At 46.7% G+C, this 12,117-nt stretch overlaps 1 protein-coding gene across 19 annotated transcripts in view; it reads right to left on the reverse strand.

The window, feature by feature from the left end:
- Positions 1-1,920, reverse strand: part of CAMK2D (calcium/calmodulin dependent protein kinase II delta) — a 115,893-nt gene extending 113,973 nt beyond the window's left edge. For 18 of the 19 annotated variants that reach the window (XM_051804929.1, XM_051804925.1, XM_051804913.1 and 15 more), the window contains exons 1-2: positions 1,559-1,804; positions 832-926 (exon numbers count right to left, since the gene is read on the reverse strand). In XM_051804929.1, coding sequence (XP_051660889.1) covers positions 832-926; positions 1,559-1,623 — 160 coding nt within the window. In that variant the 5' untranslated portion in view covers positions 1,624-1,804. Of the gene's footprint in view, positions 1-831; positions 927-1,558 lie in introns of all 19 variants that reach the window. The other variant, XM_051804911.1, reaches the window with a different exon arrangement.
- Positions 1,921-12,117: the final 10,197 nt, after the last annotated feature.

The following is a 12,117-nucleotide window of genomic DNA, read 5'->3' on the forward strand; positions in this document are numbered from 1 at the left end:
ATCCCGGACATCCGAACACAAGCACCAGCACCGGGACTGGGAATTCACACTGGGAGTGGGAATTCACGAGCAAGCGACACGGCACCATTCAGGCTTCCTTTCCACAACAACAACATCCCACGCCTGTGGATATTTACCTACAATGTATCCTGACAACCCGGCCATTGATACCGACAAGCTCCCGGGAACACACACACACACCCCAGGAAGGCAGAAACAAGCTGTGCAGCAGCATTGGAACAGTAACGCTGTTCAGCACTTCCTCAGAATTCCTTGGTTAGTTCAAAAATGATATTTTTCTTCCTCAGCATAGCTTTCATCTCGTGAGAAAGTTTACTGTGAGGTAAAAGTACACTTTTCCTCATGCATTCATAGTCAGACGGGCCTTGATACTCGTGGTTAGGTGCAATGGAAACAGAAAATTCAGTAAAACTATAATATTTAAGATAAAATCTGTAATGGAAACTTATTATTTACCAACCTCTCTGCAAAAATATCAGCTTGCAAAACGCTTGCTGACCCTCAAAATTTTGCTGATACTCAAATTACTTGGATACAAAAATGAAGAGGCTGCATTATGTTTAACTGGTTTTGCACATCTTTTCTTGAAATGCTTTACCAGCAACCTCCATGCAGTCAATCCACAGAATGTTCAATATAGAAAAAAAAAGCATCAAGAGAAAAAAAAAATCCCAAAAGGGAAATAATAGTTAAAACCGTGTTAAGAAATCTATTAAATAATTCACCTATTTTTATCATTTTTAACACTTAGCACATGAATGCAAGAAAAAGGGAGGAGGTATCATAAACAGCAGGTTAAAATATACCCACCCCTAGCCGAGAGCTTTTTGGTGTTGATGATTTTGGCAGCGTACTCCTGTCCTGTGGTGATTTTCATGCACCTCCTCACGACGGAGAACGCCCCTCTGGAAACCAAGAAGCGGGCAAAGTGTCAGTCCCACTGAAACACTCCACTGCCATTTACCGGCTAACGGGCTGCACGGAGGGGTGTGATGTCGGCAGAACCAAAACCCAAAAAAAAACCAGAAAGGGATTTTCTGATTTTTTTTTTCTGGCAGTGACGGTCGGCATTGATTTCATTCACCAGAGCTCTGCGGGGTGGAAGCCGTGCGGCCGAGGGCAGGCGGGCGTTCGGAGCCCCGGGGCGGGGGGGCGCAGGGCGGCGGTGGCGGTGGCCCCGTGTCCCCCTCGGCGGTGACACCGGAGGGGTGACACCCAACATGGCGATCGGGGCTGCGCCCCCCGCCCCGCCGCTGGGGGGAGCCCCCTCACGGACAGAGACCCCCCAGCCCACCCGCGGCACCCTAATAGTTCACAGCCATAAAAAAAAAAAATAATAATGAAAATTAATATATAATAATGAAGACAGGCGAGAGCTCCCCACCGCCCGCCCGGAGCCCCCCGCCGCCCCGGGGCCGTACGGCCGGAGCCCGGGCGCTCCCGCGGGGCTCTCGGTAGCGCTCGGGGAGCCCCGGGCGCGGCTCACGCACCGAGCCCGCAACCCCACGGTGCCTTCACCCCCCGGGCCGGTCCTTACTTCCCGAGCTCCTCGAAGAGCTGGTACTCGTCGGTGAAGCGGGTGCAGGGGGTCGAGGCCATCATGAGGACGGGCGGCCGCCGGTGTCTCCGGCGGCCGGGGACAGCGAGGCGGTGACGGCGGAGGGGCTGCGAGGCGAGGCGAGGCGAGGCTCCGGCTTCTCCTCCTCCTCCTCGCCGCCGCCTCCTCTGGTGACGGCGCTGCCTCCGCGCCCTCCTCCGGTCTTCCCTCTCCCCTCCCCTCGCCCTTTAGGGAAGCAAACAAACAAATAACTAAATAAATAAATAAACAAACGCGCGTCCTCCCCGCTTCCCCCCGCGCCCGCCGGGAAGAAAGGCAGCGGCAAAAGGGAAAGCAAAACCGGGGCGGGGGGCGCGGCGCTCCCTCCCCGCCCCGCCAGCGCCTAAGCCCGTCCGCCGGTGCCGTGCCTCCCCCTAGCGACCCCGGCCCGCGGCTCGCTCCCGTCGGGGACGGGGCTGGCACCGAGCGGGGACTCACGCTGGCTGCCGGAGCGGGCAGAGCCGGGGCGAAGCGGCAGCGGGGAAGGACCGGCCCTCTCTCTCTCTCTCCCTCCCTCCCTGGCGCGGCGCTGCCCGAGGGGAGCGGGTGCACCTGCGCGCCCCTGGGAGGCGCGAGGGGGGGCGCGAGGGGGGGCGCGCGGCGGCGGCGGCGGGGAGCGCGTGCGGGAGCGCTCGCGGGCAAAGGGGCCGTGACGTCACGGCAACCCCTGCCGCGTGCGGGGAGGGGGGACACACACACACACACCGGGCACCTCGTGACGTCACACCCCGCCGGGCTGTGGGGAGGCGCGAGCGGGGGGCACACACACACACACCGGGAGGGTCGTGACGTCACAGCGGCCCCGGCCGCGCGCGGGGAGGGGGGAGCGGGACACAGACACACACACACAGACACCGGGAGTCTCGTGACGTCACAGTGGGCCCGGGAAGGCGGGGGGGGGGGACACACACACGGCGCGTGCGCCGGGTCGCGGCCGCGGCTGTCCCCGTGTCCGTGACTGTCCCCGTGTCCGCGGCTGTCCCCGTGTCCGCGGCTGTCCCTGTGTCCGTGACCGTCCCCGTGTCCGCGGCTGTCCCCGTGTCCCCGGGGCAGCGCCGCCCGCGGGACCCCCGCCCCGCCGGGACACGGCACAGCGCTGTGATTGCATCCCGTGGGAATGACCCGCCGGGACACGGAGTAACGCCGCGCCTGCTGCGCAGAGCGCCGCGAAGGGCAAGGCACACGCGTGGAATGCCACAGCAAACAGCTATCCCGCTCCTCTCACCTCGGGCCGGTTTGTGCCCAGAATCGGGGCGGGCTCCGCTATTACAACCACACGCACCGCACCGTCCAAGGCCACAGTGAATCACAGAATAGCCTGAGCTGGAAGGACGCACAAGGATCATCGAGTCCACCTCCTGGCCCTGCACAGCACAGCCCCCCAAATCCCACCTGCCTGAGAGCGTTGTCCAAACGCTCCTTGAGCTCTGCAAGGCTTGAACACAGAATGGGGGGGATACCAGGCACCTGAAGCGCTTTCAGTCCTTTCTGATGAACTTGAATTGCTTTTGCTCCTTTCTGATAAACGCAGCGGGAGTGAGACGACTGAAGAGTTAAATTAACACCTGCACAGCACTTTAACCATTTAGAGCAGCTGGGAACAATTAGAGCAGCTGGGCACAATTAGAGCTCCGCAACACAAAGCATCTCCATCCCTATTCTGAGGCGTGAGAAGACACCCAGACAAAATACATCCCCAAAGGTTTCCTGTACGTGAAATCTCTGGAGTTTCTAGAATCAGGACCCAGAGCTGTGGCCCTGTAGGAAGAGTTAGAACCTGTCAGCTCTTCACGAAAGGAACGCGAATGTACAACAGGAATGCTGAGGGTAGTTTTCCTTAGAGTGAGGCAGCCGTGCCTCGCACAAATACACTGAATTCGCGGCATAAAGGTGGCAGCAAAGGGAGCCTTTGGAACTCGTGAGCAAGTACAAAGCATTTACTCCATCAGTCCCTCTCCAGGGAAACGCTCTGTGCAGCAGTGTCAGTACAGAGAAACTGGAGGATATTTCAATTTAGACCAGCAAGAATGGATCTATTCCCACACCCGTGAGGGGAATGTGCATTAAAAAGTGTCCAGAACAGTAGTATATTTGAGTCCCCTCTAACAAAAGTATAACATGCAAGTTGTGCATCATTTTGTATATAATCTGCATGAACAACACAATCAGCAGTGCTGAAACCCCAGGGTGGGCTGATAACTATATTTGTGGGGACTTAGCTGCCAGGTTCCTTATCCAGATATAATAGGCATCAAGAAATTAAGCATATTCCCCCGGCCTATATAATTTTTTTTCCCTAATAGTGTATTCTGACAGCAAGCATTTGCCCAAAGGATCTGCTATTACCGTGCCATAGAGTTATTACTAAATAAAAAGATGTTCCGAAGAAATTATTAAAATCAATTTCAAAATTTCGATTCACTTTCGTTTCTTGTTGATGTTTTTTAAAAGGCATTATGAGAATGAGTGATCCAAGCTGAGATTTAAAAAAAAAAAAAAAAAAAGAAAATTCCTCTTTTTTTCCCCCGCTTCCCAATCTGAAAAAAACCACAAACCAAGTCTAAGAAGGGGACAAGGAGTTCCTACAGAAATATCAAGTGTGAATTTCATCATAGCAGCTAAGGAACGAAAATAATTGTTTACAAGATCAGGTATTACAGGATTTTGATTCCCACAAGAGGAGATACTAAGGAAGTGATGAGTAGCTTGGAAACACTTCAGTTCAGAAAGTTTTTTCTCTTTACAACAATTGTCTCTTAAGTGTAGCCCACTCTTGAGCTGAGAGAAAACCTTAATTTGTAGCTGCCTTTAAGCACTCCTTACTTTACTCCAATTCTTCCTGAGCAGACCAAAGCAGGCAGGATGGAAGCCAAGGATCTGGCCCTCGAAGTGAAGTTCTAAAAGCTGGTTAGAGCTTCAGGTTTCTGCTGAGGCCACAGAAACAATGAATCTGTGGCTGAAGGAAGTCAGATCTTAATAATGAACCAAAAAAATGCTTAAAAACCATCCCAGAGCACATTTCTCTTTTCCAGGTTTTCAAGAGAGTGCTTTAAGCCTGAAAGAAACTGAAGAGCTGTTCCCCTGAAGTTTCTGCAGTTCAATAAAATATTACAGATCAGTGGAATGAATTATATATTCCACTTTATACTGAAACATTTATTGTGGCAAAAGGAAATTGCATTTATTTCAAGAGTTTGCTATTCAGCCAGGTCTTTGCTTCGCATGGCTTTATTTTTAGACAGCCAAAGCGAGGTTTTCATTTTATTACTGACCTTGCAAATACAGATTTTCAATGTGCTTATGTTTTGAAGGAGTCAGAGAGCTTTCAAAAGGTCATTCGTGTAGATTGCTCATTATGAGGGCTGCTAGGAATATTGTATGTTTAGTTCATGAACAAATGCAACAGCCATTTACAGCAGAGGTCTATACAGAAAATGCCCTGAAAACCTGAATGCTCTGGGGTTTAGATAAATACTGGCTTTATGACCAGACAGTCTTGAACAGAAATCCTTGGTCCTTCCCAAGGTTGCCACATATTCTTGTGGCAAAGCACTTACTGCCTCGGGGCAACTGGTGGGAAACACTGGAGCAGTTACAGGGATGTCACCCCAGGAAAGCAAGGAAAACATCCAACAGGTATGTGCAAACCAGGAAAGATGCAGGAACAGCGTAAAAAGAAAAGGATCAATTGGGAAAAAATCACACAGAAAATACATGAGATTGCAGTTCATTGAGCAGTTCGAACTGGAGGCACCAGATGCCAGGTCAGTATGGAACCCTCTGTTGCACCACATGATGTGTGTCTCTTGTTTTCTCACTGGAGCTGCTGGACTCTCTCAAGTGAAGTTTTGGGGGGCAGAAGGACTGGTGACATCCCCTGGCCAGTGTTTCCTTTCCTGGAGCTGATGGTGGCCCAAGGCCTGTCCCAATGCCTTCTGCTGGAGCAGCTCCCTCACCAACACGTTCCGACCGGTGCCCACTCCGGGGAACTGGTGCCAGTCCCAGACATGCCAGGTCTCTGCTGGACTGTGAAGTAGATCCGTGAAGGTTCCTCAAGGAAGATGAATTATTTCTCCATGACTTACACTCCTGGCAGCCCCTTCCTGCCCAACCAGGGCAGTGTGAGTGCTGCCTCTCCCTGCTGCTGGAGCACTCCTAGGGAACATTAATTCACTCCTCAGTGAACCACAAAGATGTTGGCAGAATAACTGATTTGATAGCTCAGTGCTTCTGTCACAGTCTTGCTGTGCAGGAGACCAAAGGTTCTCTCTGGCCTAAAAATCCATCGCTCCTGACAGGCTGGGAGGCATTGCTGGCCACTTAACTCCTACTTCTGGAAGCACCACAGGGAGAAATAGGTGAAAAATTAATGCCCTTTTTTTTAGCTTTCTGCGTGGGGCAAGGACAAAAACACAGGCTGAGCCCAACAGAGATGTTTTAATTTGTTTGCATTGGAAAGGAAACGGGAGTGCTCTAACAGGATTCAAGTTCCATCTCGGAATTTTAAAGAATGTATTTTTCTTGACTTTCTGGTTTTATTTGAAGAGTTTTTAATCAACAATGCTCCTTTAAAATAATGTTTTTGAAGAGAGCGATTTCTTTTTAATCCACTTGTCCTGGTTATTTTGAGCCGAGTAATTTTTAATGAATTCTTAGCAAACAAAATATTCCATTATGTACACAGTTCTTCTTACAAGCAATTATAAGAGTCAGTAACACTCCGAGAACCAGACCTTTTGCCACTGGCTTGCATGACACGGATTTGAAAGACAGATACTATTAGAAAAACAGATCCTTCAAGCTGTGAATGAATTCTTCCCTGTTAGAGTGGTGAGGCACTGGCACAGCAATCAATTCAATTGTGCTGAATCTTCATTCTCAATGCTTTTGGTGATCGACTGGGAAATATTTCCAGGCATTTGCTGTAACAAACGAAGGACTTGAAGTAATTTAATCTACCATATGTTTTAGATTCAGAGCATCCTTTCAATGAAGAAAGTTGAAGAAGGAAATTAAGACCAACATCCCCTGCTTGCCATGCACAGGCATTCCCAGCACTGGAGATGAGAGGGCTTTCCAAGAGGAGGGGAGTCAGAACCAAGCAGTAACAGAGTTAACCAGAGCTGGCTTGACTTTTACGGGGGAAATAAGTCAATGTTGAGGTTTTAGAAGGAGGGGAACACGCTCAGAGCAGTGAGAAAAGGGAAATATTTTGATGGCAACAGTTTGGACAGACTGAACTGGAGAGAAAAGATTTGGTCAGAAAAGATCTTGAAGGAACCAGCGCATGGGAGACACTGTTGACTGGGAAGAAGCTGGATTTTGAGGAAAACACAGTTGTAAGACCTGTGGAGGTTTTACATGGAAGTAGAGGAGAAATGCAGTGACAGGATTCATCACCCTGACAGCAGGGAGTGCTCACAGTAAGGATAAAATGAAAGGACATAAGGATATGTACAACTTCCAAACCGTGTCCCTAAGCACAGGTCCTTTAGTTATCTCCAGGGTGGTGACTCCACTGCTTCCCTGGGCAGCCTGTGCCATGGGTGGACAACCCTTTACAGGAAGACATTTTTCCTAATATTCAACCTAAACCTCTCCTGGTGCACCTTGAGGCTGTTTCCTCTTGTCCTATCTCATGTTCTCCCTGATTTTATGGTACAGAGGGGCTACCTGGGTACAGTCACTCATGATATGTGAACATTCAACACCATCTCCCCAGCTGGCAGAACCTATAGGGAAGCTCCTTCCCCATCCTGACTTCTTTCTAATTCAGAATTACAGGGAGGTCTTCCCTGGTAACATCCAGAGGGAAAAAAAAAATGGTATTTCCCACATGACATCCCACAGAGAAGCAGCTCCTCAGCTTGTCCATTAGAAAACCATTTGCCAGAAATCAATTAAAATATGATGGACACATGAAATAAAATAGATATAAATACAGCAGGAAATGGTAATTAACAAATATTAGTAGACAATAGACACACATTAATTACATGCACTCACCAATGAGAAGGATTGGATTGTCTTATCCTGGGAAAAGCGAGGATCAGCAGGATACAGAGGGAGTTGTAGCAGATGTATTATCACTGCAGGCAGGCAATGCAAAGGGTGGAAAAAACACTATTACAGAGGAAAAAAATTATGTCAGACATAGAACAAAAATACTCCCACATTTAAACATCATTTAAAGGTAACTTTTTGATCTTTTTAAGGTATTTAAAATGTAAACAGCATTTAAGAATAAGACAGTACAAAAGTGTTTGAGAAGTTTTTGAAGTATTGTAAAAATATAAATTTGTACCAGTAGGAATTCAGAGTCATTGAGAATTAAGAAATCATAGTACTGTGAATGAATTTTGAACTCTGTCCTACAGTGAAATGGGTGACAGATCCTGTACCCTATTGGAACCCTTTGGTACCACCACAACAGAAATATGAAATAGCTGCCACCTATGAAATATGAAATTACTACTCAGAGGAGCTGCTTGATCCCTCTTCCTTCTCACACAAGTGAGGTGACAGAAAGAGCAGCAACAACCCAGACATTAGTGAAAAGATGCATCTAAGAGAAAACTCCTTTCATCTGATGTGTAGGAGCAGGAAAGCTTGCCTATATTTTATTTTAGGAGAAGATTCTTCTATTATTTGTCACATGGTAATTCCAAAATATCCTAATGAAGTGAATAGTCTAAATATATACGTATATATATATATTTCTGCGTACTAATATAGATGTTTTCACACATAAAGGGTAAGAGATTCTAGATCTTGATAATTAACTGGATACATGTGGAAGGCATCTGGACCACCCAACTTCCAGCTTGGTTTCCATAGTGTCTTACTCCTTCCAACACTTGCTGAACCCTAAATTATCACAGCTTTTGAGGGATGCTGGCTGTAATTAGTGTGGTGCTGGGACATTGTGCATCCAAATCTCTGCAAGCCCTTTGGCTGCCTCCTCTGGGTGTTTTAATAATGAAGGGACAAAGCAGAGTTTTCCTTTATTAGAATAAACCCTTCAGTGCTGAATAAATCAGGGGTTCTGTCATCACCTAGACAATTTAAAACGACAAGGAGTGGAAAATAACACAGAGCCAGCCATTGGTATCTCTGGCCAGTTTCCTGAAATTTATATATTTACGATATTTATATATCATTTTATATATACAGCTACAAACCTCCATAGGGATTCTTTTTCTTCCAGGCTCTCTATACTGCAGTGTTTGATGCATCCAAAGGAAAAGAGCCCCACAAGGAGAGGGTTTCATCAGGAGGAGAAGCTCCCAGTGCTGTACATTGCATCAGTGATGTCCAGCCTTTGGAATACTCAGGAATAATCACTGCAAAGGGCCACCCTGCATAAAAGCTTCTCTCCTAATGGAATGCAATTTTCTCTCCTTCTGTGTGGCAGGGAAAAAAATGTCATCCCTATCTGTTTATCTGTCTTTTTTTTTTTTTCTTTTTTTAAAGTTACTTTAAAAATGTCAAACTGCCCGGGCTGTCTGTTATCATTTACAAGAGTAGAGATTAGTGCCTCATCCTAGTACAGGATTTGTATCAGTGTGTCTCACACAGACATTTTCTGGTCCTTCTTCCTCCTTAAACTATGTTCTGTTCATACTCATTCAAAGCCCATTTTTTAAAATGAAAAAAAGCACTTTCTGACACTTCACAAGTCACAAAACCAGGCTGCTTGGAGTTCTTTTTTTTCTTTTTCTTTTTTTTTTTTTTTTTTTTGCCAGTAGTTGCAGGGCAGGTATTAGAGAAAGTTCCTTTAAAGTAATTTTGAATAGCAGATCTGTGGAATGATTCCCTTCCAGCTCACTCCTGTTGGAATTCAGAGCAACGAATTGATCTTTTCCCCCTTCTTTTTAATTCTATTTCAGTTTTGAAACGCCGGCGACTATTCAGCCTTTATTTCACAGTCACACGCCGCTACCCCTGGGTTTGTTTGGGGTTGTTACTGTTGTTTTTAGCAAACAGAAGGTGTCAAACCCAAACCAGGTTTCATAACAAAGCCATTACATAACTGCCCAATTAGTAGCTCGTTCGCTGCTATTAATAGCAGCCTCCGCATCCAACCCGCTTGGTTCGGTGCTACAACAACTGGCAAGGAGAGGCTTCACATTATTCATCCTCAGAGGAGAATAAATGAACTTCGTGGAGATTTATGAGAGTCAGAGTAGTGCTGTTTATTAGCTGCCAGCCTGCTGCCTCTTCCAGGGCTCTTGGCTTTTCCCGACTCTCAGGAGATGTTCAACTCCCGTGGACTGTTCCTAAAAACCTGCATGTAAATAGATATCTATGTGCATCTCTCACAGACACAGAGGTGCTCTCAAGCCAGGAACTCTCTCTCTTTGGAACAGTGTCTATAATTTGCTGTTATCTCTCATGTTCACACTGACTGACACGATGGAATCAATTCTCCAGAGACAGTGGAGTTTTACTGTGGTTCCATTGGAGTTTCACTCCAAAGTTGGTTGTTGTTGCCCTCCATTCCAGCTATTTTGGGCTGGATGTTTGTCTTGCTGTGACCACTCGAGCACAGACATGCACCCAGAGGAATCTGAACAGTCTTCTGGAAGAATTCAACTGGAGTTTTGGTCATTTCAAGCCACTTGAGCTGCTGACCACAGAATCTGATCCAGAACTCCTTGTGCCTTTCTCTACAACACTTCTTTTATTCCCAAAGGAGAGATCAGATCTCTCCACTTTAAAGGTTGTAGCATGTGAGCTAGTTAGATCTTACATTCCTCTGTTGCTGAATTCCAACGTGGAAATAAAGAATTTTGTGAAGAGGTTTTTCCATGGCCTGATGACAACCTTCCACTCTTCATCACAGAAACTTCCTTTTATACCAAGTCTTTCATCTGACATAAAGATGGGTCAAATCCAGGTGTATATATATATATATATATATATACATGCTTCTAAAATAATTTCTTCTCCTGAGGTCCATACTCTCCCCTCCCTGGGTATCTCCACAACTCCTGAATGTCAGCCTGGCTAAGGTTTTACATCTCTCATGCTCTCCATCTCTTCACTGGATCACGCTTCCCCATCAGCTGCTGTGTGCAGGGACACCACAGTCTCTTCCACTCCCTTTCCCTAGGCACAGGTTGCTTCAGAATTAAGGATCTACTTACATCAGTATAAAATGAGCTGCATAATTAAAGGGCTTGACTGAATATTGATTCAGGTTTCTGTTTGGGCGTTGTTTCCTTGTTGATGTAGTTGTTCTTCAGACCTCTGGGCTTGACCTACAGATATATGTCCTCCCTGGGGAAAAGGAATGGCAAAACACAAGGAGAGAGATTTCCAGAGTCACCTACATGGGTTAGTTAGAACTCAAGAAGAACAGGCACATTCTTTCACAGCCTTATTGAACTCATACAGTGTAAATCCTCAGCAATGTCTTCTCTTTGGTTTATCATTTCCTTTCTTCCTCTTATCCATGTTCTCACTTCTCTCTGTCTTCCCATAAACTATTTAAAAGTTAATAATCAATGTAAAACTGGAATGCAAAAATGTGAAATGTACCTGGCCAGGTAGAAAACAGCAATCAATTTTTCTTTCTGAAAACACTTTAAAAGACATCACCTTGATTTTGACAAATTCCATGTAAAAAGGGGGAAAAAAACTAAGGTAGAAGCAAAGAAAGATTTGAATAACAGTTTTTCAGAACTCAGTAAGCCATTCAGAACTGGAACAGGCTGAACATCTCTGAATCCTGTCTGAGCTTCAAAAGAGACATTGCAGGGATTGCAATAAATTAGGCTGCTATTCTCCCGTTTTGCTGAGAAAATGAGTGTCATTTCTGTGCAGAAGAACTAGGTAGGATAAGCCTTAAGAATGGCTGGCAAAAGAACTTGGCAGAGAGAAACAGGCTTCCCCCTCAAACCCAGCCAACCAGCTCACCTTTGGTGTAGACCTGTCAAGTGAAAGCCTTACACAAAAATGCCTGTGACCCACTTTGTTTCGTAGCAAACGTGGATGTGACGCTCTCAGATAAAGAATCATATATTGCCTGAGTGCTCAAAGCTACTTACACGAGAGAAGATTGCTTTGTAAGGAAGGATTTGGAGGATCCAACGAGCATAAGAGCATAAGGAACGCCCGGCTGCGTCAAACCAGCGGCCTCTCCAGCCCCTCTGGGTTTCTTGGAGCAGCAGGAGGAAGTGCCAGGCAGGAAGAAATCCTTCCCTCTGAGGGTGGAGAGGCCCTGGCACAGGTTGCCCAGAGAAGCTGTTGCTGCCCCATCCCTGGAAGCGTCCAAGGCCAGGCTGGATGAAGCTCTGAGCAACTCGGTCCAGTGGAAGGTGTCCCTGCTTTTTTGGAAGCTTTCTCTGATTTGTACACAGCTCCAAAAGTGTTTTACCCACAATTAAAAAAAAAAAAAAAATCAAACCATCCAAGCTGCTTTTCACCTGACAAACCTATAGAAGTGAAGGATTAATCTGCCCTGAGTGATTGAGAGAGATAAAAGCTTTGTGTTG

The sequence above is a fragment of the Manacus candei genome, unplaced genomic scaffold, assembly GCF_025592945.1.
Source record: "Manacus candei isolate 608988 ecotype Guabito, Panama unplaced genomic scaffold, ASM2559294v1 h1tg000062l, whole genome shotgun sequence".
In the NCBI taxonomy this organism is placed as follows: Eukaryota; Metazoa; Chordata; class Aves; order Passeriformes; family Pipridae; genus Manacus; species Manacus candei.